This window comes from Leopardus geoffroyi, chromosome C2 (assembly GCF_018350155.1).
Source record: "Leopardus geoffroyi isolate Oge1 chromosome C2, O.geoffroyi_Oge1_pat1.0, whole genome shotgun sequence".
NCBI classification, from domain to species: Eukaryota; Metazoa; Chordata; class Mammalia; order Carnivora; family Felidae; genus Leopardus; species Leopardus geoffroyi.
This window is the reverse complement of record NC_059333.1, coordinates 50,131,400-50,155,300: the sequence shown is the minus strand read 5'-3', so window position 1 is coordinate 50,155,300 and position 23,901 is coordinate 50,131,400. Positions and strand designations below refer to the sequence as shown.

Sequence of the window (23,901 nt, the reverse complement as noted above, 5' to 3'; positions counted from 1 at the left end):
GCATTTGCCCCCAATATCTCTGCTTTGCAGTTTTATGTTCTTCAGGGCTTCTGGCCTATTGTCACTGCTGATGTCGTCACTCACTCTGCACCAGGGCCAGCCCTGCGGGATGTGGTTCCATCAGTGCTTTGATGCCAAGCCTCCCCTACCATTTCTCCTGATGTATATGATAATTTGGCATGCGGAGTTCATCACTGCCCACCTACTCATGGCCCCATCTTTTCTCTATTTGATACATATTGTTAGTTAATATAAAAGAGGACCTCTCTGCTCATAAGTTTCTACCTCTAGACATTAAGTGTTTCAAAATCATTTCAGTCGTAGATTGCCAAATTGTTGTAACATTTTTGTTTATTCATTCCCTTACTGTTATTAGATTGGTTAGGACTTCTGGTTTTCAGCAGCGTGAGACATACTGATGGTGTGTTTACAAGTTTACCATCTGTGATGTTCATTTTGTGTCAACTTGACTGGGTCACAGGTTGCCAGACATTAGGTCAAACATTATTCTGGGTGTGTCTATGATGTGTTTCTGGATGACACTAACGTTTGAATAAATGAGCAAAGCAGATTGCCCTCCCTGATGCGGGTGATTCGCATGTAGTCATTTGAAAGTCTGGCTAGAACAAAAAACCTGAAAAGACCTCCTGTGACCAGGAGAGGATTCCTTCCAACCTAACGGCTTTCAACCTGGGACACTGGTTCATTCCTGGCTTTGGAATTAAACTGAAATAATAGCTCTTCTTGGGTCTTAAGCTTGCTAGGTTTCAGACTGGAAATACACCCTCAGCTCCTCATTCTCAAGCCCCTGGACCCAGGCTGGAACTACACCTCCAGCTCCACTGGGCCGTGCTGCCTGCAAATCTTGAGACTTGTCAGCCTCCCGAATTGTGCACACTACTTCCTTAAAATAAACCTCTTCATATACAGTACATATAGCCCATTAGTTCCTTTTCTCTGGAAAGCCCTAATACCATAGGTAACCCTGATATTTGTTTTGTTTGCTACCCAACTACATTCTTTTCTAAATTACATATTTGGATTGTTTTATATTAAATGTCTCTCACTTGTAAATAATTGATGAACCTCATCTCAAAAGCAATTGATCTGTGATCAGCTTGCTTTTTTCCTTATAAATATGGAATGAAAGCCAATGTGTGCTAGCCTAACAGCCCCCACAGTCATAATAGAAGGCTCTCCACCATGTCATAATTCTCTCCTGCCAAGTTCTCTAGAAATCCCTGAAACTATGCCTCATATATGTTCACAAACAATTGTCTCCCATGGACTTCTCCTGCTCTTTTCTCACTTCTAGAAGTTTACTATCTTATATTTTCCACAGCTGACAATGTCCCTTCATGAACCACCATTTCTGCGATGCTGCCAAAGTTAAGTGCCAGCACTCAAGACCCCAGAGTAGCACTCACTTCTGTAAGATTAGATTCTGAGTCAGGAAAAGCTCTTTTCAACTCTGTGTCACTTTCCCAAACAAGGGACGACAGCCAGGCCCTGATGGAGCTGTCATGACAGCCTGTGAAACTCTGGGAAGATGAATCCTTGTCCTTCCAGTCCTTACTCTCCCCTCAAAGTTTTAAAAATTATAGGCTCAGTTTTAGTCAGTGTTCACATGCAAGGTAAAGAACACTTTTTTACTGTCAGCTGATCTCTGGGATATGTCTCCTGAGATGGAGACAGAGCCGTAACCAGGGAGCTCAATATGGAGAGAGCAAGCTTCATCTAGCTTCGGAGATCAATGCCCTTCCCTGTTGCGTTAGGTGGCTTAAGTTCAATATTTCTTAATGTTTTTGAAAGCAGGAAGAGAATGTTGAGGGTAGGAAAGAGATATATCTTTAAAAAAAACCAGGTGACTATTTTAAAGATATTCATTTACAATCATTTTATTAAACAATCACCTTTTACATGTCATCAGACCTTACCCCTGAAGTGCAAAAAAACAGTTTGAGGTATTAAAACTGAAGGAACATTTGCACATATTTCGTAAGGTTTTCACACTATAGTAACCAAAATATTCAGTGTAACTAAATACTACACATAACAGCAGGTTGAGAAGAACAAAGCTGTATAAAACAAACCCAGTTCATCTCATTATAGCTCTGAGCCTCCCATTTATGATGAAAGGATGGCAAAAAAAAGTAACGTGTGATGTAAGTTGCTTGCAAAATGATGTGTCCATTATTCAGTTTTTAAAAGTGGTGTATGGAATGTAAAAGCGCAACACCTGAAACAGCAGCCATCCCTAAAGGACAAAAATCAAACTGACAAACTGGTTTCAATGATAGTATTCTGTGCACAGGATTTAATACTTAGATTAATGGCAATTCACTTACAGTATCTGAAATAGATTTACTAGACTATTTTAGCACTATTCATGTACACATATAAGGTCACATAAGTAGCATGCATGGTCCATACATTTTTTTTCTGTAGGAGTTTTCCCTTTAAAGTAGAAAATAAATTTTTACACAGATCAAAGTTCAGAATGGTCACTTCAGAGTGATCTTGAAGAAACAAAGGGAAGAGGAGATTGCTTTTTTAAGTGTTAGACCTTTTCATATTGATTAAATTATCTGAAGACTTTCCAGATCCCATTTCACTTTGTGTCTATACCTTGAAAGAGAAAGTTGAGGCAATCCGATAACTAATTATTATAATATAAACACTTCTGGTCTGTTGAGGCAACTGGAGACAAGATGTATTTTGATTTGATGATTGATTTAATTACTAATTTTAGAGCATAGGTACTTCATTTGAAACAAATTTAAAATTGTATAGTGATTTGCATATAATATAGTAAATTAAGTCGCGAATAATGGGTCACAAATGTTGAACAGAAATTAGTCTCTACAGCAGTTGTTATGGTTAACATAGCACTTGTAGTAGCCACACATGCTAGGTTTTTAAATTATTATTTTTTTAATGTTTATTTATTTTTGAGAGAGAGACAGAACACAAGCGGGGGAGGGGCAGAGAGAGAGGGAGACACAGAATCTGAAGCAGTCCCCAGGCTCTGAGTTGTCCGCACAGAGCCCAACGTGGGGCTCGAACTCACAGACTGAGAGATCATGACCTGAGCCGAAGTTGGACGCTCACCTGACTGAGCCACCCAGGCGCCCCCACACATGCGAGGTTTTGATGCCCGTCACTGAATTGTTCTATTCAGTTGTGTGAATAGACTGAACAAAGAGAAGGATGATTTTTGGCTAAGAACAGAGGCTGCTTAATACGTGGCTTTTAAACATTTTTTTGAAAAACTGACAAAGGATCACAACTTCTTGCAGTTTACTATTACAGGAAAATACTGTTTATTCCATGGCCATCATGACACTTTCAAGAAGACACCTAAAAAGTAGGGCTCTTCCAGATTATTTGCTTTGCTAGCATCAGAAATTTGTGGGAAAGGGACATTTTTTTCATAGAGACTCAACAATGTTCTGCAAAACACACTTACCCTGTTTACCTTTGTCGTAGGGACAAAAGGAAACTAGGTTGCTAAAAACCCCATAGGAACATTATGCTTATGTGTGGGGACAATGTCCACTCCCACAACTATGGTTTGTTTTTCCATGCAATGGCTCTTGAATGAAGAATGATCTCTGCAGCTGCCTCACTGCTGGAAGCACAGCTGCAAATGCAGCTGACTTGTTTACCTGCGAGGAAAGTGAACTTGTGCTGACGTTCTCAGTGAACCAGGAGAAAACAGCACAGCCACTCCCATGTAAATGAATAATGACCTAGGGTCACTTGGTTTCCTTTAGAGGTTAACAACTATTTTTACATTCTGCTACACAGGTAGGTGCTCCAGGTTAAGACACATTTCCTGAGTTTGTTTGTTTGTTTGTTTGTTTGTTTTTTAAATGAATGTCATCAGACATGGAAATCGGCCAAAAACTCAGGTCACAGAAAGAGTAATTAAATCTCAGGTGTCCAAATCGACCAGTCCAATTAAAACATATCCCCAAGCTGGAATTATCTGGAATAAAAAAAAAAAAAAAACAAATAAAAAAGTAACTTTCAATTTAGGACCACATAAACAATCTAAATGCCAGCACACACTGGATATAAATGCTTAGGGGGAAAAATGCAACAAATGTATATTTTTTCTATGCCCACCTTTTATCTCTATAACAACCAATTATCAAAAGAAAATTGAAATAAAATGAAATATGACTGATCTTGTAAGATCTGAGTCCTGAATATGGTTGGCTTGTTGTCATTCTACCCACTGGTGCCATACAAATAGGGCTGACCACATACTTACGCGACGAGAACAATCCCACCCAAATTCTTTCACTATCATCATGCTGACGAACTACACTGTGAAATCTATCACACCTACAAATATCAAATGCTGGCTGGCATTCAATTTGGATGAAAACACTGACTGCAGTAACACAGGGTATAGTCAGTGAGTCCTCCTGAGAGAAGGGACCTGTTAAAGTCAGTCAAAGACTGGGTTTCTTATGCCATTCAACACCAAACTGGTGGGTGCCTTCCTGTATAGAAGGGCCAGTGAGCACAGGAGAAGGGAAAAGCTCATCACTCCCAGGATGACCATTCCTGATATCAGTGCACTGGTGATGGCATTCAGCTGGAAGGGAGGTTCCCTTGGAGAACCTGCAAGCACAACACAAACAATGGGAAGGTCCACTGTCAGACTTATCTCACTTCATCCCAATTTATACCTGCAAAACATCTGTCATTATGATCTGGCAAAGTAACAGCATGACAATTATTCATGCTACAATCTATTTGACTATAAGTCAATCCAATAACCAAAGGATTACGTGGGTTAGAAGTCAGGTATCCTCTGAGCAGTCAAAAACAAAATCATCTATAAAATGCTATAAAAATTGACCAACAGGTCACATATGAGTCCAGAAATCCTCAGTGAACTATTATTTCAAATATAAAAACTTGTAAAACCAGAACTCATTATATTTCATCGTTTAGAGTTGTGCAACTGATCATCAAAAAATACTTAAAATTTTTTAAAATCATACTTTTATTTTCAGTATATGTTTGTTATCTTACCAAGCTGTGAATTGTTGGTTGGAGTCTCATCTGGAGGAGAAAAGAAAAAGGAAAGCAATATTGTATCTTTAAATATTTACCTAGGTTTATTATAATTATGTGATTACTTTTTACCTACATGTGCCCTTCCCTTCACCCACAAGCCTCATGGGTAAGGCAATAACGAGAATCTTCCGAAACAATTCTGTTTTCACATTTTCTGTTTCACGTGTCCAAGATTTTATTATCTATCCATTCCCCAGGCCCACACCATGCCACTGCCCCGGGCATACAAGGAGAATCACAAAATATACTGTACTATATTTTTTCTTGCCAACTTTGCTTCATCATTATCTCTTTAGTCAGGTTAGTGGGGGCAGTAATTGTTAACAGCTATTACAATTTTTATAGCCCTATAACCTGCCATTTGTTATTCTGTTTTAGAGAAGTATTCATTATTTAGTGCCACTTTATTTTAAGCATTGCCAATTTGCCCATCATAATCTGCAAAAACATCATTTTAAGTTCCAAGAAGATAAATTCACACTTGATAACTAAATGAAAGGAAAACATGACTCCTAACCTTGAGTTGTAGGGGTTTTTTTTGTATCTGTTATGTAAAAGATCAAAGCTGTTGAATTTTTACTCATCTCTGGCAAACATAATAATAGATGGAATGAATGCATTCACCTGGCTTCCCAACTTGTGTTACCCATTTTGTAATCATATAGCCATTAACCCCTGATCCTGTACAATGTAGGGATTTCCTTTCTGTCCTTAAACATTTGGGTGCGTATGTGTCTGTGAGTGTCCGTTATTTGAACCATAAAATGTGTGCCGTTGCCGGTTTGATTTTGGAGGATAAATATTATTACAATGAACATGTGTGTAATTCCAGAAAGTTTACAAAGTGCTGTTTCATATGTCATCACATTTTGTCCTCATAACAGCCATATGGTTTAGATATTATTGCTGCCCCCATTTTACAGAAGAAGAAACTTCCATCTGTCACAGTCTCTGTGATAAGGTAAGCATATGTTTAAATAAAATTTCAATTTCAGAATCCTTTTCCTAAAATCATATAAACTAGCCAAGTATGGAGAATATTTTTAGTTATAAAGATGAATAACTCAGGCCATATGAAACCCCAAGATTAGTATTTGAAACAATTGATTGGAAGAACCTGGTGTGATATTTATAAGCTATCTGATGCCATTTCTTTTAAGACATATGAGTCTTGGCATAAATGATGACAAAAGGGGGGGGGGCAGCATAAATTTTCATAATAGGGACACCCTTAGGAAAACCCTAATCTACAACCCACACTACTTTATAAAGACATTGTTTCTCATGGAAATGGATAAAATGAATGAACTGTGAACAATTCTTCCAAAATATATGCATGCTCCCTTTCCAAGACAAGCTGCCTCACTGAAACATGGAAGAGAATATATAATGATCTAAAATTCCTTTTTCAAAGATATTCATTGTTTATAAATCACACTTACTTGCTTTTAATTTTTTTTAAAGAATAGAGAGCTCCATCCTCCTATGTGTCCCAAGTTAGGTGACCAAGTTAGGTGATCCTAGGACTGGATGCCCCTACTATTTTATGCATCCTGAAGTTAATAGAAGAAGTCAGGATATCCTCCTTCTCTCCCACATTACCACCAACACTTCCGGAAGAACAATAAATATCCCAGGTGCCACTCATGAGGACTGGGCTGTGGACAAAATCTTCACCTGAGACAAAATGTCAAATGAGTCCTACCAGCTACAGGTTCCAAGATGCTGAAAAACCAAAAGCATCCTACCTCTAGCAGATGACTAAAATCAAAGCATGTAATATTTGAATATTATTTGGAATTGTATTCAATAGTGGATAAAGGTATCTGGTTGCTGTTTCCACTATCCATCAATTTCCCGTCTACTGAAGTTTGATCTAGCTCCAAAAGGGAGGTAGACATTTTCCAGGAGATTTTTTTTCAACACACACTCTGTTTTTTTTTTCTCTCACACCCATTTGGTCTTACCATATACATATATGCTAAAAGAAACATCCTGGAATTAAAACAGATTGGAGTACTAAACTTGGTGGACTCTTCAAAAAACATACAGTTAGCTGAGGACCCACAGGAAGAAAGTGAGGGCAGCAATACCACAGCTGTTTGAAAGCCAGAAGTGGAAGATAAATTGTTTTTCTCTGCTTTTCTCTCATATAAGTAGTAGAAATAAATGGAAAAAGTGAATATCAGTGTAAGATATATACAGAATAAATATTTTTCCTTTCTTAGCACAAGCAAACTATTTTTTTAATCTTCAACTACCTTTGTGGTAAAATGGACCACATATTTCAAATTTAGAACCTCCAAATTTTGTACCTTCCATTGTGTTATGTTTGTTAATAGTCTATCTCTACCTTTGAATGCTAAGATACCTGAGAGCAAAGACTGTGGCCTCTTCTCTGGGGGTATTCCCAGTTCCTAGCAGAGTGCCTGTCCCATGTGGAGGCTTGAATGAATTATTAACTCCCCATAAAACTCAATGACACAAGTTGAATAGCTTGGCTTGGACTTCCCCATCAGAATTTATGTAATAAAACAATTAGGCACTACTGTGTTCCAGTGCTTGCACTTGTGAATTTCCAGAATTGTTCCCCATGATAAGCATTTCCCTACCGAATAATTTTAGCACATGGGGATGTAAAATAAGGACACTTCGGGAATTTTGAAGATTTTAAACTTTGAAAAGATGTGAATATTTTCCTAAATCAACCAACAAAAGGATTAACAATGTTAAGTAAGTATAAGCAGAATGTCTGATTCATTAAAACAAAAGTATTGTGCTTTAACAACTTATTAAACCTGACATAAGTCAGTTCTCTAGGGGAAAGGAGTGGTTCAATGAGTAAACAAAGCAAAAATCCCCAAGTACCAGAGAGCTTTGAAGAGAGCAAATCAAGCCTGAAATTGGACTTGTCTATATAAAACCCGCCACAGGATCTAGAGAGATAAATTCTAGCTGACCTAAGTTAAAAATGAGGTGAAACTGAGAAAAGAAGGTAGCCCTGGTCATTAAGCTAGACATGAAGTTCACATAGGATTTTCCTGTGGATGAATATGGCTTGATTTCTGAGTTCTGTGTTTATATAGAATTTAAAATAATATTTTTTGCGCGGATACCATAAGTATCATAATGTGAACACGGTCATATATGGCCCTCTAGACAGTGAGGCCACCATGATTGCCCTCAAATGAGCACCGTCCTACGGCCATTTATCAAAATTATAAAAAATAAATCCACAGAGAGTGACAGAGGAATGAAGGGCATCTGGCAGGTTTGAACATGATCCTTTGGGGGCTTTGCCAATGAAGAGACCAGGGTGACTAAGACAAAACTATTCTGTGAGAAAATAAACATTATCCTTAAGGTGGAAATAGGTTGGAATTGGAAGAGAAGAAATCCAGACACGATATCAGAGACATTGTGATCAAGGCATTAACTCTTTGAGGTTTTATCATAGATAGTTCGGGCAACTGAATATGGTTTAGGTGAAACCTACCAAACCTGTCTAGCTGTTAGCTATGGTAGAATTAGAAACTTCTACTCGGTAATCTTTACTGGGACTTGGGAGCCTTAGAAACATTCGTCTTTATAAGAACATATCTTACACTAACAAATTATTTAAACTTTGTAATATTTAAATTTGTTTTGGCCCAGGTAAGAAGGAAGCAAGGAGGCTAATAAAGAGGAAAAGCCATTTACTCAACATGGGCAGAGAAATGTCGCTTTCAAGATTTTTTTTTCTTCTACAAAACTAACACTAGATATGTTCCATAGAAATAAAAACATTTCTTATTGTGCCTTCCCAAAAGCATTCCTCATTATTGGCAACAAGAGTTGAGTTTCCATGTAGTGTAATTCTATGAACTATTTCTGAAAGCTAGATAAGAATTGGGCCTTTCATAAACCACAAACCAGTCATTTTCAAACCATTGAAAACACATACCAAACCTCAGGGAGTGCAGACCAAGTTTGAAATTTCATATTTAATAAATTTCTGTATTATTTTAAAAAACCTATTAGCTTGCTTTTAAATAATGCTCTGCACAAACCAGAGGAGTAAATAATTCAAGAAATTGTCTAAACTTTTTAGGCCAAAACCTTATTTTCCTTAATTACCTATTTCACACAAAACTTTCTTTTCACTGTGGAACAGGATGCATGGGAGAAAAAGTAAAAATAATCTAACTGAAATACAGTAATAGCCTTATGGCTTATATAAAATTGATAAACAATGATCAGAATATAATCCAAACCAGAATTCTGCTTTTTTTAAAGACAAATTTAGAGCTATAGAGTTAGAAATTTAAAGGCAACTTCTTCAAACCCCTCATTTTAAAGATGAAAAAACACTTGCCCCAAGAAATGGCATACAATCCCACATCACATAGCTTGTTTAGACAAAAGCTGGAGCTAGAACCAGTTTTTCTGACTTAAGTTTGTGTTGTTTACACTGCATGTCTGTTTTATCCAATTGATTCCAAATGTCCCTGGGTTCACGCTGACTTAAAGCAGTATTCCTCTGGAGAGTGTGTACACAAATACTTGTATACGTGAGAATATATGTGTATAAACAGTTGTGGCTATTAGATTCATGACCATGGCAGAGTGCACTAGAAGGGATGTGTAATATTCAGGATCTGGGAAGACACAAATGCTACTAAAATTGGGCATTTTAAGAAAAGATTAATGGGACTATTTATACAGATGTAGGGAATTCACAAGAGAAAGTCAAGAAGTTCCCTGGCCTATGGGTTAAAGGGAGGGTTTCTAGTTCTGTAGGAAAGTTGGCTGGGAGGAGTTATGCCGACACTTGCATCCGCTGATAGCACTACCAGCTGGCCAAGCCCAACCAAAGACTGGATGGCAAAACAGCAGATGAGTGCAATTCACGCAGGCCAGTCTTCAGGGGTAGGGAGAATGAAAAATGTCCAGCATCGTATACTTGTATACTTGTGTGTGTGTGTGTGTGTGTGTGTGTGTGTGTGTGTGTGTGTGGTGCATGCGCATGTGTAAAAAGGCCAATATTGTAAAGCCAATATTGCCCTTTGTGTGAAAGTTGAGTAAACAGGAAACTACTGTGAAATTGAAGTTGCTTAGCAGTTTATCTTATTTCACAGTTAATTAGTGCTGTTTAGAAACCAGTCTGAGTTCTCCTTAGAAGCCAAGTAATAAGCCATTTTGGAACAGTCTATTATTATACACAAAAGGAGGAGCATTCTTACCACTCCGAGTAATGATGGGACCAGCAGAGAGGACTGCATTTCCAGACGTGCTCTGGGGGCTCCAAGTGGTCCTCCTCCCTGCATCCCTCCTTTCTCTGTGGCCGCAAATCTGAGGTGTTAATGAAAACAAATGAAATTCCACACCGGCACAAAATTGGTTCTTTATGGCCATTTGGAAAGCAGATTCTTTTGGAAGAGATACCACATGTTTAATTTTATTCATTTACTTCTGTGCATTTATTTAATTACTTTGCATATAACTGCTACAGTGTTTCTTTTTCTGGCTTGGGCCACATGTCTTATTTCCTCCCGTTATAATTGTGCTTTGCCTCATTAATTTACATAGCTCAATGGTTCTCCTGAAAAAGAGCTGTGTTTATCAAAGTTTTGTACTTTTATATCTCTCAAGCCTTTAATAAATCTTTCCCTGAATTGTTGGTCAGCATAGAGACAAGATAATGTGGATTCTCCATTTAACCCCATCTGATATTGCTAGTTAGGATGAAAGCAATCAATTGTGAAGAAATGCCTGAATTTGAGCATAAATAAAAACATATTAAAGCTATTTCAAATAAAAAATGTGCTTGCATTTTTTCAGGTTAATATTGATGTGACCTCAGGGGGCCTGCCAGAAATAGATTTTTTTTTTATTCACTAGTAAATGGATCTGTATTTTAATGATGGCTGTATGCAATTAAGATCCTCACCTTTTAGAACTTCTTACTTGTAATCCAAGGGATTTCTGGCCATCAGGGCCAAATCTACCTTTCCAGTGCTAGCCCTGTGCACCTTCCCAGGTTTTCCAATCATCCTCTATTCTGCTCCATGACTTTACTGAAGGCCTGGTAGTTCCCTGATTACTCTGTCTTATATGTCTGTGACTTTGGTCAATCTTTGGCATGGAGGGTCTCTCACTCTTGATTTTGCCCCTTTGTGATTCATCCATCTTCAAATCACACTTTGGGTTTTATATCTTCCATCAGACTTCCCAATCTGTCCTGTTCTATCTCTCTCACAAAGGCAAATACTGTCTCCTAGTACAACCTATATGTACAATCTGCCTTTGCACCATAACATTTTTGTCTTATTTTCTTCCATTTCTGTCTCCTGGTCCTCAAAGATAAGCTAAATGAGTTCAGAAAATCATGCACACATGGCTGTATTCCCAGTATTATGTGTGGCACAAAGTAGGCATTCAATAGATCTTTACTGGATGAATAAATAAATAAATCCTACTTCAAACTGACCCAAAATAGGCGTTCAGTAGATCTTTACTGGATGAATAAGTAAATAAATCCTACTTCAAACTGTTTGACCCAATGCATATCCGCTTTCCATATAGAAATTAGTTCCTAACATTTGATAACCCTTCAGCTTAGATCAATTTGACAATTTAGAATAAAGTTGCTAAAAACATACTGGCATAAGGAAGGGGCAGTCATCAGCTCTGCAGAGCTTGGTAACACAGTGCAGGAAGACGGTGGACATTTTCTGATTCTTGTGTTTCACAAATCGGAACACTTCAAAGGAAAACCGGCCTTGCTGGCTTCTGCCATTTTCAATGACAGTGGTCTGAGGATCTTTGTCGCAGCTATATTTTAGGGAATGTGAAAACAGGATATTACTGGAAATTACCAGCCCGCTGAAAATTATAAATTAATTTCTGCAGTATTAAGAGCTAACAAAATCATGCCATGTAACAGATATTTAATAAGAGCATAAGCTCACTCAACAAATATGCCAAGAGTGACCTAGATCAGAAAATTTAAACAGATCAATTTCTGATTATAATAGTACCATCAAATTTTAGAGGGATTATACTTTCATAAGTTTCAAAAATCCAATCAGAATAAAAGGTATATAGTGAAAAGTCTCCCTCCCATGATTGCCCTTGTCCACACCATTCCACACACATATTCGAATCTGCCAGAGGTGATCTCACTTGTTACTGCATCCTCCCAGAGTATATACATTTAAAGCTAAAGTAATGAATTCTTATTGTTTCCTCCTTCTTAAAAAAAACAGCAGCACACTATCCACATTGTTTTGTACCTTCCCTTTTTAAAAATTTAGCACAGTATTTTAGACATTATGAATGTATAAAATGTAAATGCACATTTATAAATATGAATATTTAGCAAGCTACCTCATTCTTTTTGCACACTGTGTAGTATTCCATCACACACATGTACCAGCATTTATTTAATCAGGTACCTATTTAAGTACCTTTGCATTGTTTTGAATCTTTTGCTTTTTACAAAGTAATAATGCATAGCCTTATAATACAGTATTTTGTTTTTTGGGTTTTTTTAAAAATGAAATTTGTTGTCAAATTGCTTTCCATACAACACCCAGAGCTCATCCCAACAGGTGCCCTCCTCAATGCCCATCACCCACCCTCCCCTCCCTCCCACCCCCCATCAACCCTCAGTTTGTTCTCAGTTTTCAAGAGTCTCTTATGGTTTGGCTCCCTCCCTCTATAACTTATTTTTTTCCCTTCCCCTCCCCCATGGTCTTCTGTTAAGTTTCTCAGGATCCAAATAAGAGTGAAATATAATAAAGTATTTTGAACATAAGCAGGTTATCTGTACAATGTATCTATAGAGCCATTTAATAGATGCTGCCACATTACCCTCTATAAATATTGTTGTATTTTGTACTTCCCAAGTAATATATAAAGAAACTCCTTATTTCTCCAGAACTATATCAACAAAGTATATGTAAAAATTTCTGGATTATTTGCTCTTGGGTAAGAAAAAGACACTATCACCATATAATTTTCATTTGCATTTTTGCCAGTGGAAATGACTATGCACATCCTTTCATACATATTAGAGCCAACTACATTTCTTTTTTTTTTTTTTTTAATTTTTTTTTTTCAACGTTTATTTATTTTTGGGACAGAGAGAGACAGAGCATGAACGGGGGAGGGGCAGAGAGAGAGGGAGACACAGAATCGGAAACAGGCTCCAGGCTCTGAGCCATCAGCCCAGAGCCCGACGCGGGGCTCGAACTCACAGACCGCGAGATCGTGACCTGGCTGAAGTCGGATGCTTAACCGACTGCACCACCCAGGCGCCCCCCAACTACATTTCTTTATCTGAAAATTGTTTATGTCCTTTGCCCAAATTTCTATTTTGTTGTTGGTCTTTTCTTCCTGATTCTTCTAAGTTCTTTATGTGCGAGGAAGACTAGCTCCCTGCTTGTTATCTAAGTTGCAATTGTTTTACTTTATTGCTTAGCCCGTGTGTGTGTGTGTGTGTGTGTGTGTGTGTGTGTGTGTTTTCATACACACACAGAAGCTTTGTTTTTATGTTAAATTTTCAATATTTTATTGTATGGCTTTTAGTAAGGCATATCTTACCTTATTGTGCTCACTTTATTGTGCTTGCAGAGACCGTGGTTCTTACGAGTTAAAGGTTGGTGCCAACCCCGCACCAAGCAGGTCTGTCGGTGCCATTTTTGCAACAGCATTTGCTCACTTTATGTCTCCATGTCACATTTTGGTAATTCTCACACTATTTCAAACTTTTTCATTGTTATTATATTTGTTATGCTGATCTGTGATGTTACTATTGTAATTGTTTTGGGGCCCCCCCAAACTGTATCCCTATAAGACAGTGAACTTAACTGGTAAGTGTGTGCTCTGACTGTTCACCCACTGGTTGTTCCCCAACCTCCCCCTTCTCCCTGTCTCTCTCCTTCTCCTCAGGCCTCCGTATTCCCTGAGACACAATAATGTTGAAATTAGGCCACTTAATAACCCTACAATGACCTCTAATTATTCAAGTGAAAAGAAGAGTCACACATCTCTCATTTTAAATCAAAAGCCAGAAATTATTTAGCTTAATGAGGAAGTCATGTTGAAAGCCTAGACAGACTGAAAGCTAGGCCTCTGTGACAAACAGCCAAGTTGTGAAAGCAAAGGAAAAGTTCTTGAAGGAAATTAAAAGTGCTAACCCAGTGAACACATGAATAATAGGAAAGTGAAGCAGTCTTATTGCTGATATGAAGAAAGTTTTAGTGGTCTGGAGAGAAGATCTAACCAGCCACAACATTCCTTTAAGCCAAAAGCTCATCCAGAACAAGGCCCCCCTCTACAATTCTGTGAAGGCTTAAAGAGGTAAAGAAGATGAAGAAGAAAAGTTTGAAATTCGCAGAGGTTGGTTCATGAGGTTTAAAGAAAGAAGCTGACTCCAAAACATAAAAGATAAATTAGCAACTGCTGACACAGAAACTGCAGCAAGTTATCCAGAAGTTAACACAACATCCATGCCGCAGCCCATGAATCAAGGAATAATTTTGACTTTCAAGTTTCATTATTTAAGAAATACATTTTGCAAGGCTAGAGGTGCCATAGATAGTAATTCCTCTGATGGATCTGGTCAAAGTAAATTGAAATCCTGGAAAGGGTTCACCATTCTAGATGCCAATAAGAAGAGGTCAAAATAGAAACATGACAGAATTTGGAAGAAATTGATTCCAACCCTCATGGATGACTTTGAGGGGTTCAAGACATCCACAGAGGAAGTGACTACAGATGTTGTGGAAATAGCAAGAGAACTAGAATTAGAAGTGGAGCCTCAAGATGTGACTGAATTGCCGCAAGCTCATGATAAAACCCGAATGGATGGGGAGTTGCTTATTATGGATGAGGAAAGAAAGTGGTTTCTTGAGGTGGATACTACTCCTGCTGAAGATGCTGTGAAGATTATTGAAATGACAACAAGGGTTTTCCATAAAGTCAGTTGATAAAACAGCAGCAGGGAATTTCCACTGTGGGTAAAATGCAGACAAAATCAAACAGTATGGCATGCTACAGAGAAATCATTTATGAAAGGAACATTCAATCACCGTGGCAAATTTCATTGTTGTCTTATTTTAAGAAATTGCCGCAGCCATCCCAGCCTTCGGCAACCACCACCCTGGTTAGTCAGCAGACGTCAACATCGAGGTAAGACCTTTCACCAGCGAAAAGATTACAACTCACTGAAAGCTCAGATGATGATTGGCCTTTTTTAGCAATAAAGTATATTTTAACTTTACTTTGTAAAGTTGTACACTGTTTTTTGGGTATGATATTACATACCTAAAAGACTGTAGTATAGTATAAACATAACTTTATATTCACTGGGAAATCAAAAAATTCATTACCAATATTTATTTCACTGGGTGATCTGGAACCAAACCCTCAACATCTCCAAGGTATATCTGTATTTGGGCCACATATAGATTTTCCTTACACCAAAGTTGTTTTGTTTGTTTCTTTGTTTGTTTGTTTAAATTTTAGTTAGTAACATACAGTGCAATATTGGTTTCAGAATTCAGTGATTCATCACTTACATACAACACCCAGTGCTCATCACAAGTGCACTCCTTAATACCCATCACCCATCTAGCCCATCTCCCATCCATCTCCCTCCATCAAAGTTTTAAAAATATTTCTTATGTTAATATGGTTTTTTCTACCACTTTTAAAACTGTATTTTTTACATTCAAATTAATAATCTATTTAAAGTCTTTGTGGTGTATTGAGTGAACTATAGATCCAATGCAATATTTTCTTCATGGTTACCCACTTTGCAGCACTGTTTTTAAAATCTTTATATCTCACTGATTTGTGATATCACAGTCTATCATATTGTAAACTCCCATATGTTTTGGATCTATTTCTGAACTCAATAAAATATTCTAATTTTTGTGTACGTGACTAATCTTGCATAATATCACATTCCTTTAATAATTTTAGAGCTATTATTAAGTATAATATCTGTTAGGGCTACACCCTTTATTTAGCCATTGGAATATCCTGCCTAATAAAAATTTTGTCTTTTCAAAGTGTTTTATAAGTGGAATCATGCCCTATGTAACCTTTTGTGATTTGACTTTTTACTTACTGTAATTATCTAGCGATACACCTATGTTATATATACCCATAATCCATTCTTTTTCATTTAGAAGTAGCATTTCATGACATTGATGCACCACAGTTAATTATTTACTCATTGAAGAATATTATTTTCTTCCAGTTTTTGGCTAATGAAAATAAAGCTGCTATTAACATTTTTGTATGTGTGAGCCTCTTACATCAACTTCATTATCACTGAGAAAAATGTCCAGAAATGTAATTGCTAGATTGTAGGGTGGTTGCATATTTAGTTTTCTTGTTGGTGTATTTTTAAGTTCTAAATTTTCCATTTGTCTCTTCCTTATGTCTTCCATTTCTGTTCAGAGACTTCCCATTTCATTGTTATTTTTCCATTTGTTATAAGCATGTTTGCTATTGTCTGTTAAAACTTTTTATAATGACTGCTTTAGTCTTTTGTAGATAATTCTAAACTCTCCGTCACATTTATTTTTGTTCTTTTTGTATTTATTTTGAGGTCTTCCTGATTGTTGCTGTGTCAAGTGATTTTTATTGAATGTTGGGGTTTGGACTATTAGTTATGAGACTCAGGATCTTATATAAACCTTATATTTTAGCTGACTTCCTTTTCCAACACTTCATCAAGGAAGGAGGGATGCTGTGTCCCTGGAGTAGAATTCCAGACTTCCCCTTGGCCTTTCTTGACACCCAAGGAGCAGGGATCCTGTTAATTCTGGATAGAGTGAGAGTTTCTACTCTCCACTGGGCCTCCATTGATATATCCCTGACTACATAGGGTAGGAGTGGCCTCCACCAACACCACAAGGACTATGGCCTTGTTACTGTGGCATTGTAGTAAATGGCCTGACTTTCCACTAGGATTCCTCTGATGTCAACCCAATAGGGCATGTAAGGGTATCTCATTATTGCCAGGGGGGAGAAGTACAGAAACCCCACTCCACCTTCTCTGAAATCATCCCATATGGGATATTGGGACACCTTGTTACTGACAAGGGTAGAAATTTGGCTCGCCACTCAGTCTTTGCTAGCGTGGGTGGGGATGTGGTATTAGACTAGAATAGTACAATTATTGTGTAAAAGCTTTCTGTCTTACTAAGCTACTCCTTTCCTAGTCTTTTGTCTTGAGAGGACAGGCTTTGTCATTCATTCATTCATTCATTCATTCATTCATTCATTCATTTAAACGGGTTTATCACCCATTCATTTATTTATATCTGTAGCCATTGATATATCTGAGTTCCTGACTTCTTCAGCTCTAAGTGTGGGATATAAAAGGCAAAAAGAAAACCATAATTCATTAGGTCTTAGAATCCCTAGCTGGTCTAACCTTATCTCTATATTTTTTTATTATTCTTATACTTGTTTTGTATATAATATTCAGAGCTTACACACACACACACACACACTTAGGAGGAATAGGCAAAACTATATCTACTCAATCTTCCCAGGAATTTTTTCAGGACATTTATTTTTATTAAAAAAGAGAATATAAGTTTTTCTTTTTTCTTACTTGTTTACTTCCCTTCTCTTTCCTTCCCTTTTCTTCCATTCCTTTCCTTGCCCTTGTCTCTTCTCTTCACCCTCTACTCTTCTACTCTTTTGTCTTGCCTTGTTCTTTCTCTCCTCTTCTTGTCCTTCTCTATTTTCCCATTTCAGTTATTCTTTTTTTTCTAACTTTTGACTTCCTTCACCCATTTCTCCCACCCCCAAGTTCCCACATCTCGCAACCACTAATCTGTTCCCTGTGTCTATGATATCTATGAGGGTTCTTTTCCCATCTGATATCCGTTCACAATTTCTTTATCCATTCATCTATCATTGGACACAGGTTTCCATGTTTTGGCTATTGTAAATAATGCTCCAATGAACACGGAGGTGTAATTGGTAAAGTAAAAAAAATCTTTTTGAGTTAGTGTTTTCATTTTCTTGGATACATACTCAGTGGCAGAATTGCTAGATCAAATGTTGATTTGATTTTTAATTTTTTGAGGAAGCCCCATAGTGTTTTACATAGTGGCAGTACCAATTTACATTCCTATCAACAGTTCACTAATGTTCCCTTTTCTCCACATCCTCACCAACACTTGTTATTTCTTATCTTTTTGATATACCCATTCTAACAGGTATGAGGTGATATCTCTATTATAGTATTGATTTTCATTTCTTTGATTATTGGTGGTATTGAAGATATTTTCAGGTACCTGTTGACAATCTCTATGTCTTCTTTGGAAAATATCTATTCATATCTTCTGCCCATTTTTAAATAAGATTGTCTGGTTTTTTGCTATTGAGTTATATGAGTTCTTTATATATTTTAGATATTAGCCCCTCATCAGATATATGTTTTGCAAATATTTTCTCCTATTCAGTAGATTGCCTTTTCATTTTGTTGATGATTTTCTTTGCTGTGCAGAAGCTTCTTAGTTTGATGTAATCCCACTTGTTCAATTCTGCTTTTGTTGCTTTATGGTTACTTTTAATTAAAAAAAATAATGTTGCAGTGTTTAATTGCAAATCTTATCTTTTTCATGGCAACGGCTTTCCAGTGAGTTTAATTAATCTTTAAAATTTTTTCTCAGCTATTTTTTACATTTTTCTGGTAGTATACTGGAACACTGTAAGCAGTATCTTCACTTGCTTACCACTCACATTTGAAAGTGTTGGATTTCCCTAGATTTGTCATTTTCCGGGACTCTTTGGGCAATGTGGAATGGTAGTGACCTCTCTCATGGATTTCCTCAACTCAAGGTTCTCCCACTTTTGTTTTACAATGGCCAACAAGTTTCCACTGAATGTGGCATAATTGTGTAGTTGAGTTTTCTCTGCCTTTCTGAACTTAAAGATATTCAAGAATTCTACGATCAGCCCCATGTTCTTCAGGTTCATTCACAAGCCTATTCCAAGACCCTTATCTTCCCAGGTGAATCCTCCACTCTTTAGAAGATGTACTTTTCCTGATACTTTCTGAGATCCGCCACTTCTGAGGTTCTAGTCATTCTCTATCCCTTCATTCTCCATATTCCCCAGGGCTGTTGGCTTGTTGGGCCTCAACCCTGTTCCTAGCAACTCCCACTCCCAGCAGTACCCTCTCCTTCTGTTGCACATTTCTCCTGGCTGTTTCTGAAATCTGCCACTACCAGGACCCCTCAACACTGACTTTTCCTCCCCGCTTTTCCCACCACCTCTCCCCACAGAACTTCCTGCAGGCCTCCCTCTGCACCATTTACTCTTGATCTTAATTGTGTTTATTATCACTCACACCTATCTGGGGATTTCTCAGTTTTCTTTTCCACCTAGTTTCACTGCAACTGACATCTGAGAGACTCATTTAGTAACTATTTCACTCTCTATAGTTTCTAATAAGAACACTGAAAAGATTCAGCATGAAGCCATAGTCATACTAGAAGTCTGACGATCATATTCCAGATTATCACTATGTGATCATTATAGAAATTTTGGAAAATAAGAAAAACATCAAAACAAAATGACTCACAATCCTCCTATGCATAAATAACCACTGGGAGCCTGTTGATGGATTCCCTTACAGTCTTTTCTATCATATATTATACAAATGAGGTCCATTGTACATAAAACTGTATATGCTGATTATTTCACTTCATATTTCAATTCATGTAAAATTTAAAGAGCCACATTATTTCCAAGCATAAAAATACCATGAAGACAGAAAGGGAGGAGATAGAATAGGACCAATCTTTTTTTTTCTGTTTTATAAATAACTTTATATAATTTAATGTGTGCGTGAGTTCCCAAATTACTAGTTCTCCACAATCCACTTAGTCATTTCCTTTCCTCATTGCTGAATAGCCTTCATTGCTCCCGAGTTTTACTATTTTAAATATCACTGATAAACCATAAAATCATAAATATTTTAGAGTATGTTTTCAAACCTGTAGATACAGAATCAAAGAATATAAAATGTTTTAAGGTTTTGATATATACTGACATGTTTTTCCCAAAAATGTTGCCTAAAATAACAGTTCCAGCAATAGGATATAAGAGTTTGACCTAGTCTCTGGACATCATCTTAACCTTGATTAGCTGATAAAGCATAATCTTTTGGTTCCCATCATATTACTCCCATAATGTGTTAATAAGCAGCAGTGATCTGAGCCAACTGCATTTTGTAAGCATGATTAGAAGCCATTGCTTGACTCTCAAGTCTGTTCTGCTGTCAGATAAAAATGCTGAAAGGAAACTGGGATGATTGAATGCTTTTATGATCAATGTCCCCTTTCCCCAAATGTAGATTACATTCACTCTATCATTGTCTATTGGAGAATGAAGTTGAAGTTATTGGCTCTGTTAAAAAAAGGAGTAGTAGGCTATATCATACTTTCATTTAAATACTGATAAATGAAGAAAAGCATTTTGGGGTCTAAATTATCTAGACCATTACTTTAATTTTACTCTCTTTTGACATATGGTGAGACAGTCTAGCTGTGGGTAAATAGTACCTCCCACTGCCTTTCTCTTATTGCCAATAATATCCTAACCATGCTTTTTCTAAGACAGTGAAATATTCCCACATGTCCTAAACATGAATAAAACATCTTTGATGGACCTAACTTACTTGCAATTCTCATTCAGCAATAGCTTTATCAGCATTTTGTGTTGAAAATTCTTCTCAACTTTTATCCTTCCAGATTTATAAGGACTAAAAGCTCAAAATATAAAACTTTACATTTAAAAGCTATAGAAGTGCCCTACAATTATTTGTTTATATAACTTGGAGTTTTGATTTCAATTATCTACAATTGGATCTTTGCTCTCAATACAAGACTTACCTAAGGAAGAGATCATATCGAACATCATCATTTGGGTTCCCTGATGGGGTTGTGTAGCAATAATCCATTAAGACATTCCATCTGCAGAAAGAAGTAAGCATAATATAGAGTCAGAATCTCCTTTTGGGTATTAGTTACTAATCCTAGGGAAGTAAATATTGACAAATGCCTCAGACCCACAAAATAGAACTATGTTTTTGTTAGTTATTTCAGAGGCTTCTTGTTTATTGAAACATTCTCCTAAGCTCAAGATGTTTAAAAATCTGCAGCAAATTGCCATCCTGCATCAAGTGGAGTTAAGGCTAATATCACACACACACACACACACACACACACACACACCACACCACACACACACACACACCACACCACACCACACACACACACACACACACACACACACAAATTGTGTAAAAAACAACTGGTCAAAGTGAGAAGAAACAAAACCTAAAAGCAAGCTATATAGATACTTCTATGTTCACTGTACACAGCAATATTCTGTTTCTGGAAGTTACTAACTCTAACAAATGACAGAGGATATTATAATATCACATACAGCAAGGAGTTTGGTGCATAAATTATACACTGAAAATTATGCCAGAATCAGTGGGGATGAGAGTAGGAGTTCATGAATGACACTGTGATAGGTAAAAGAAAACCATGAGGCAAATACATAATCTTCCCCCATATGGCTACACTGTGCCTAGATTTATACATTACTTCATTCCAACTCTGATTGTTATAAAAATTACTAGCCTATGGGAAGTAAATGCCAATAATTTTTTAAATCCTGAATTTGATAAGATGATTTCAGGATGTAAAGTTTATATTATATGTGATAATGTTACATGTGATAATGTTATTATAGGGTAGGATTGAATCTTCAGCTTTTGAATTCCCTTTCAATTTTGATCATTCTGGTTTATCTAAAACTTGGTCATATGAAGCTTGATCGCTTTGGGGTTTTTTACAGAGATGTTTCTGAGGATCATTTTATATAATTCTGGCCCAGATCATAATGGGGAGAGTTCCTCTGTTTTTTAATACATTTTTATTGAATAGTAACATACACACTGAAAAGCGCACAAATCACCAGTGTTCATGAAATGACTACATCTGACTCGTCACCTTTCAGATGAAAGAATAGAACATTGTGGTATCCCACAGGTTACCCTATTCCAATAGGTCTGCCTATTCCCTCTTCCAGTAACTCCCCCTCCTTCTTTATGGGAAGACTTGTTATTTTCCAATTAATGACACAAAATAAGTGTCCCTATTCATCTTTGTAATTTGCTATTTCTATTTATTAGCATTCCTAAATGGTGTGACAATGGCAGCATTATTTAAATTAAAAATGAATGAGCTAACTTTATGATTCACAAGGCTTTGTACAGTCAAAACGTTTTAACCAACAACAACAACTAAAGAGTTTGAAAATACCTGCCATCCAGATTAGTGGCTTGTACAGCTGCAAACACTTTGGTTTTCAAAGGTAATCCTATACTTGGGATAATTAACTGCTGACTGTAGGTTGAATCCTAATGATGAAAAAAATAAGAAATTGATTCATCATTGTCTTCCCAACAACAGCACATTTACCACTTAAAACCATAATACCATATAAAAACGGGGGCAAATCACCATAAAACTACAGAATTAACCCTAAAAATGATCTGGTTAATCCTCTAGTTTCTTGGCAGAACTGTTCTTAAACCACATCCAAGTAACAAATTCATTTCCATACATAAATCCTTTTGTTTCCATAGCTTATCGTATATGGTGGTTAATGTTCTGTGTATTTAAACCGCATTCAGTGATTAATAGTCAGTGTTTAATATTTAATGTTTAATAATCAGTTGTTAATATTCAGTTTATTTAAATGAATACTTCATTTATTTAAATTAAATTAGTGGCTGTTACGCAGTTTCTCATCTACTTTAAGCCCTTTCCCATTGGGGTTGTAGGTCCTTATGCTCTTGATAATCTCTCATTTGCCCCAAATCACTTAGCTGGCAATTGGAAAGTACCAAAATTTAATTGAAAACCAAAAAAGAGACCAATGAGTCCTCCAAGTTGCCAAAATGCATGCCACAATATTTCCTTCATAAATTCCTTGATAGTTACTTATAGAAAGGTGTCTCAGGACTTCACTTCTATCTTTTTCCTCTTATTGTATAGCAATTCTAGAGAGCTTATTTATATCATGCCCCAATTTACAGTATTAAAGCAATAGGTCAGAAACTGAGGTGTGACAGCTTTAATTTGATAATACAGAAAAACAGAAAAAAAAATGTAAGATGCAAAGAAGAAAACGAAAAGAAAAGAATTTCTAAAAATGTAAACTGTAAAATCAATTGGCATGGAAGCAAATTGCTTCTCCCAAATTTAGTAACCTTGAATCTATTTTTCAGCAAAGGAAAAATGTTAATGTTCATTATGAAATTTCAAAGTCATCAAGCAAAGGCAAAATACAGAGCATATTCTGTTTAAGAAGGCTGGGAAGAAAGCAACAGGTTTTGAATTTTAAAATTACAAATTTTTAAAATTATAGTATGAATGCTTTACTCTTGAAAAGGTTGCACTCGTGTGAAACATCTCATTCCCAAATACAGCCAGATAAATGAGGGAATATATGTCGTACTTCTCTCTATCATAAATGATAATAGCTCCTCAAACCATTTCCAATAGATATTTTTATTTATCTTTCCTGTTCTCTTTAAAAACTTCTCCAAGTATTCCACACCTCATTAAATATATAGATCCTTATTTTATTTTTTAAAGGTTTTATTTTTAAGTAATCTCTACACCCATCTTGGGGCTGGAACTCACAACTCCAAGAGCAAGAGTTGTATGCTCTACCGACTGAGTCCGCCAGGGCCGCCAGAGATTA

At 36.7% G+C, this 23,901-nt stretch overlaps 1 protein-coding gene across 2 annotated transcripts in view; it reads right to left on the bottom strand.

Annotated features, from left to right (window-relative positions):
• Positions 1 to 1,882: 1,882 nt before the first annotated feature.
• ZPLD1 (zona pellucida like domain containing 1) overlaps positions 1,883 to 23,901 on the bottom strand; it is a 132,225-nt gene continuing 110,206 nt past the window's right edge. For both annotated transcript variants that reach the window (XM_045501885.1, XM_045501886.1), the window contains 6 exons: positions 22,452 to 22,549; positions 21,012 to 21,092; positions 11,739 to 11,910; positions 10,320 to 10,428; positions 5,053 to 5,082; positions 1,883 to 4,635 (listed from right to left, as the gene is read on the bottom strand). In XM_045501885.1, the coding sequence (XP_045357841.1) occupies positions 4,460 to 4,635; positions 5,053 to 5,082; positions 10,320 to 10,428; positions 11,739 to 11,910; positions 21,012 to 21,092; positions 22,452 to 22,549 (666 nt within the window). In that variant the 3' untranslated portion in view covers positions 1,883 to 4,459. The remainder of the gene's footprint in view (positions 4,636 to 5,052; positions 5,083 to 10,319; positions 10,429 to 11,738; positions 11,911 to 21,011; positions 21,093 to 22,451; positions 22,550 to 23,901) is intronic.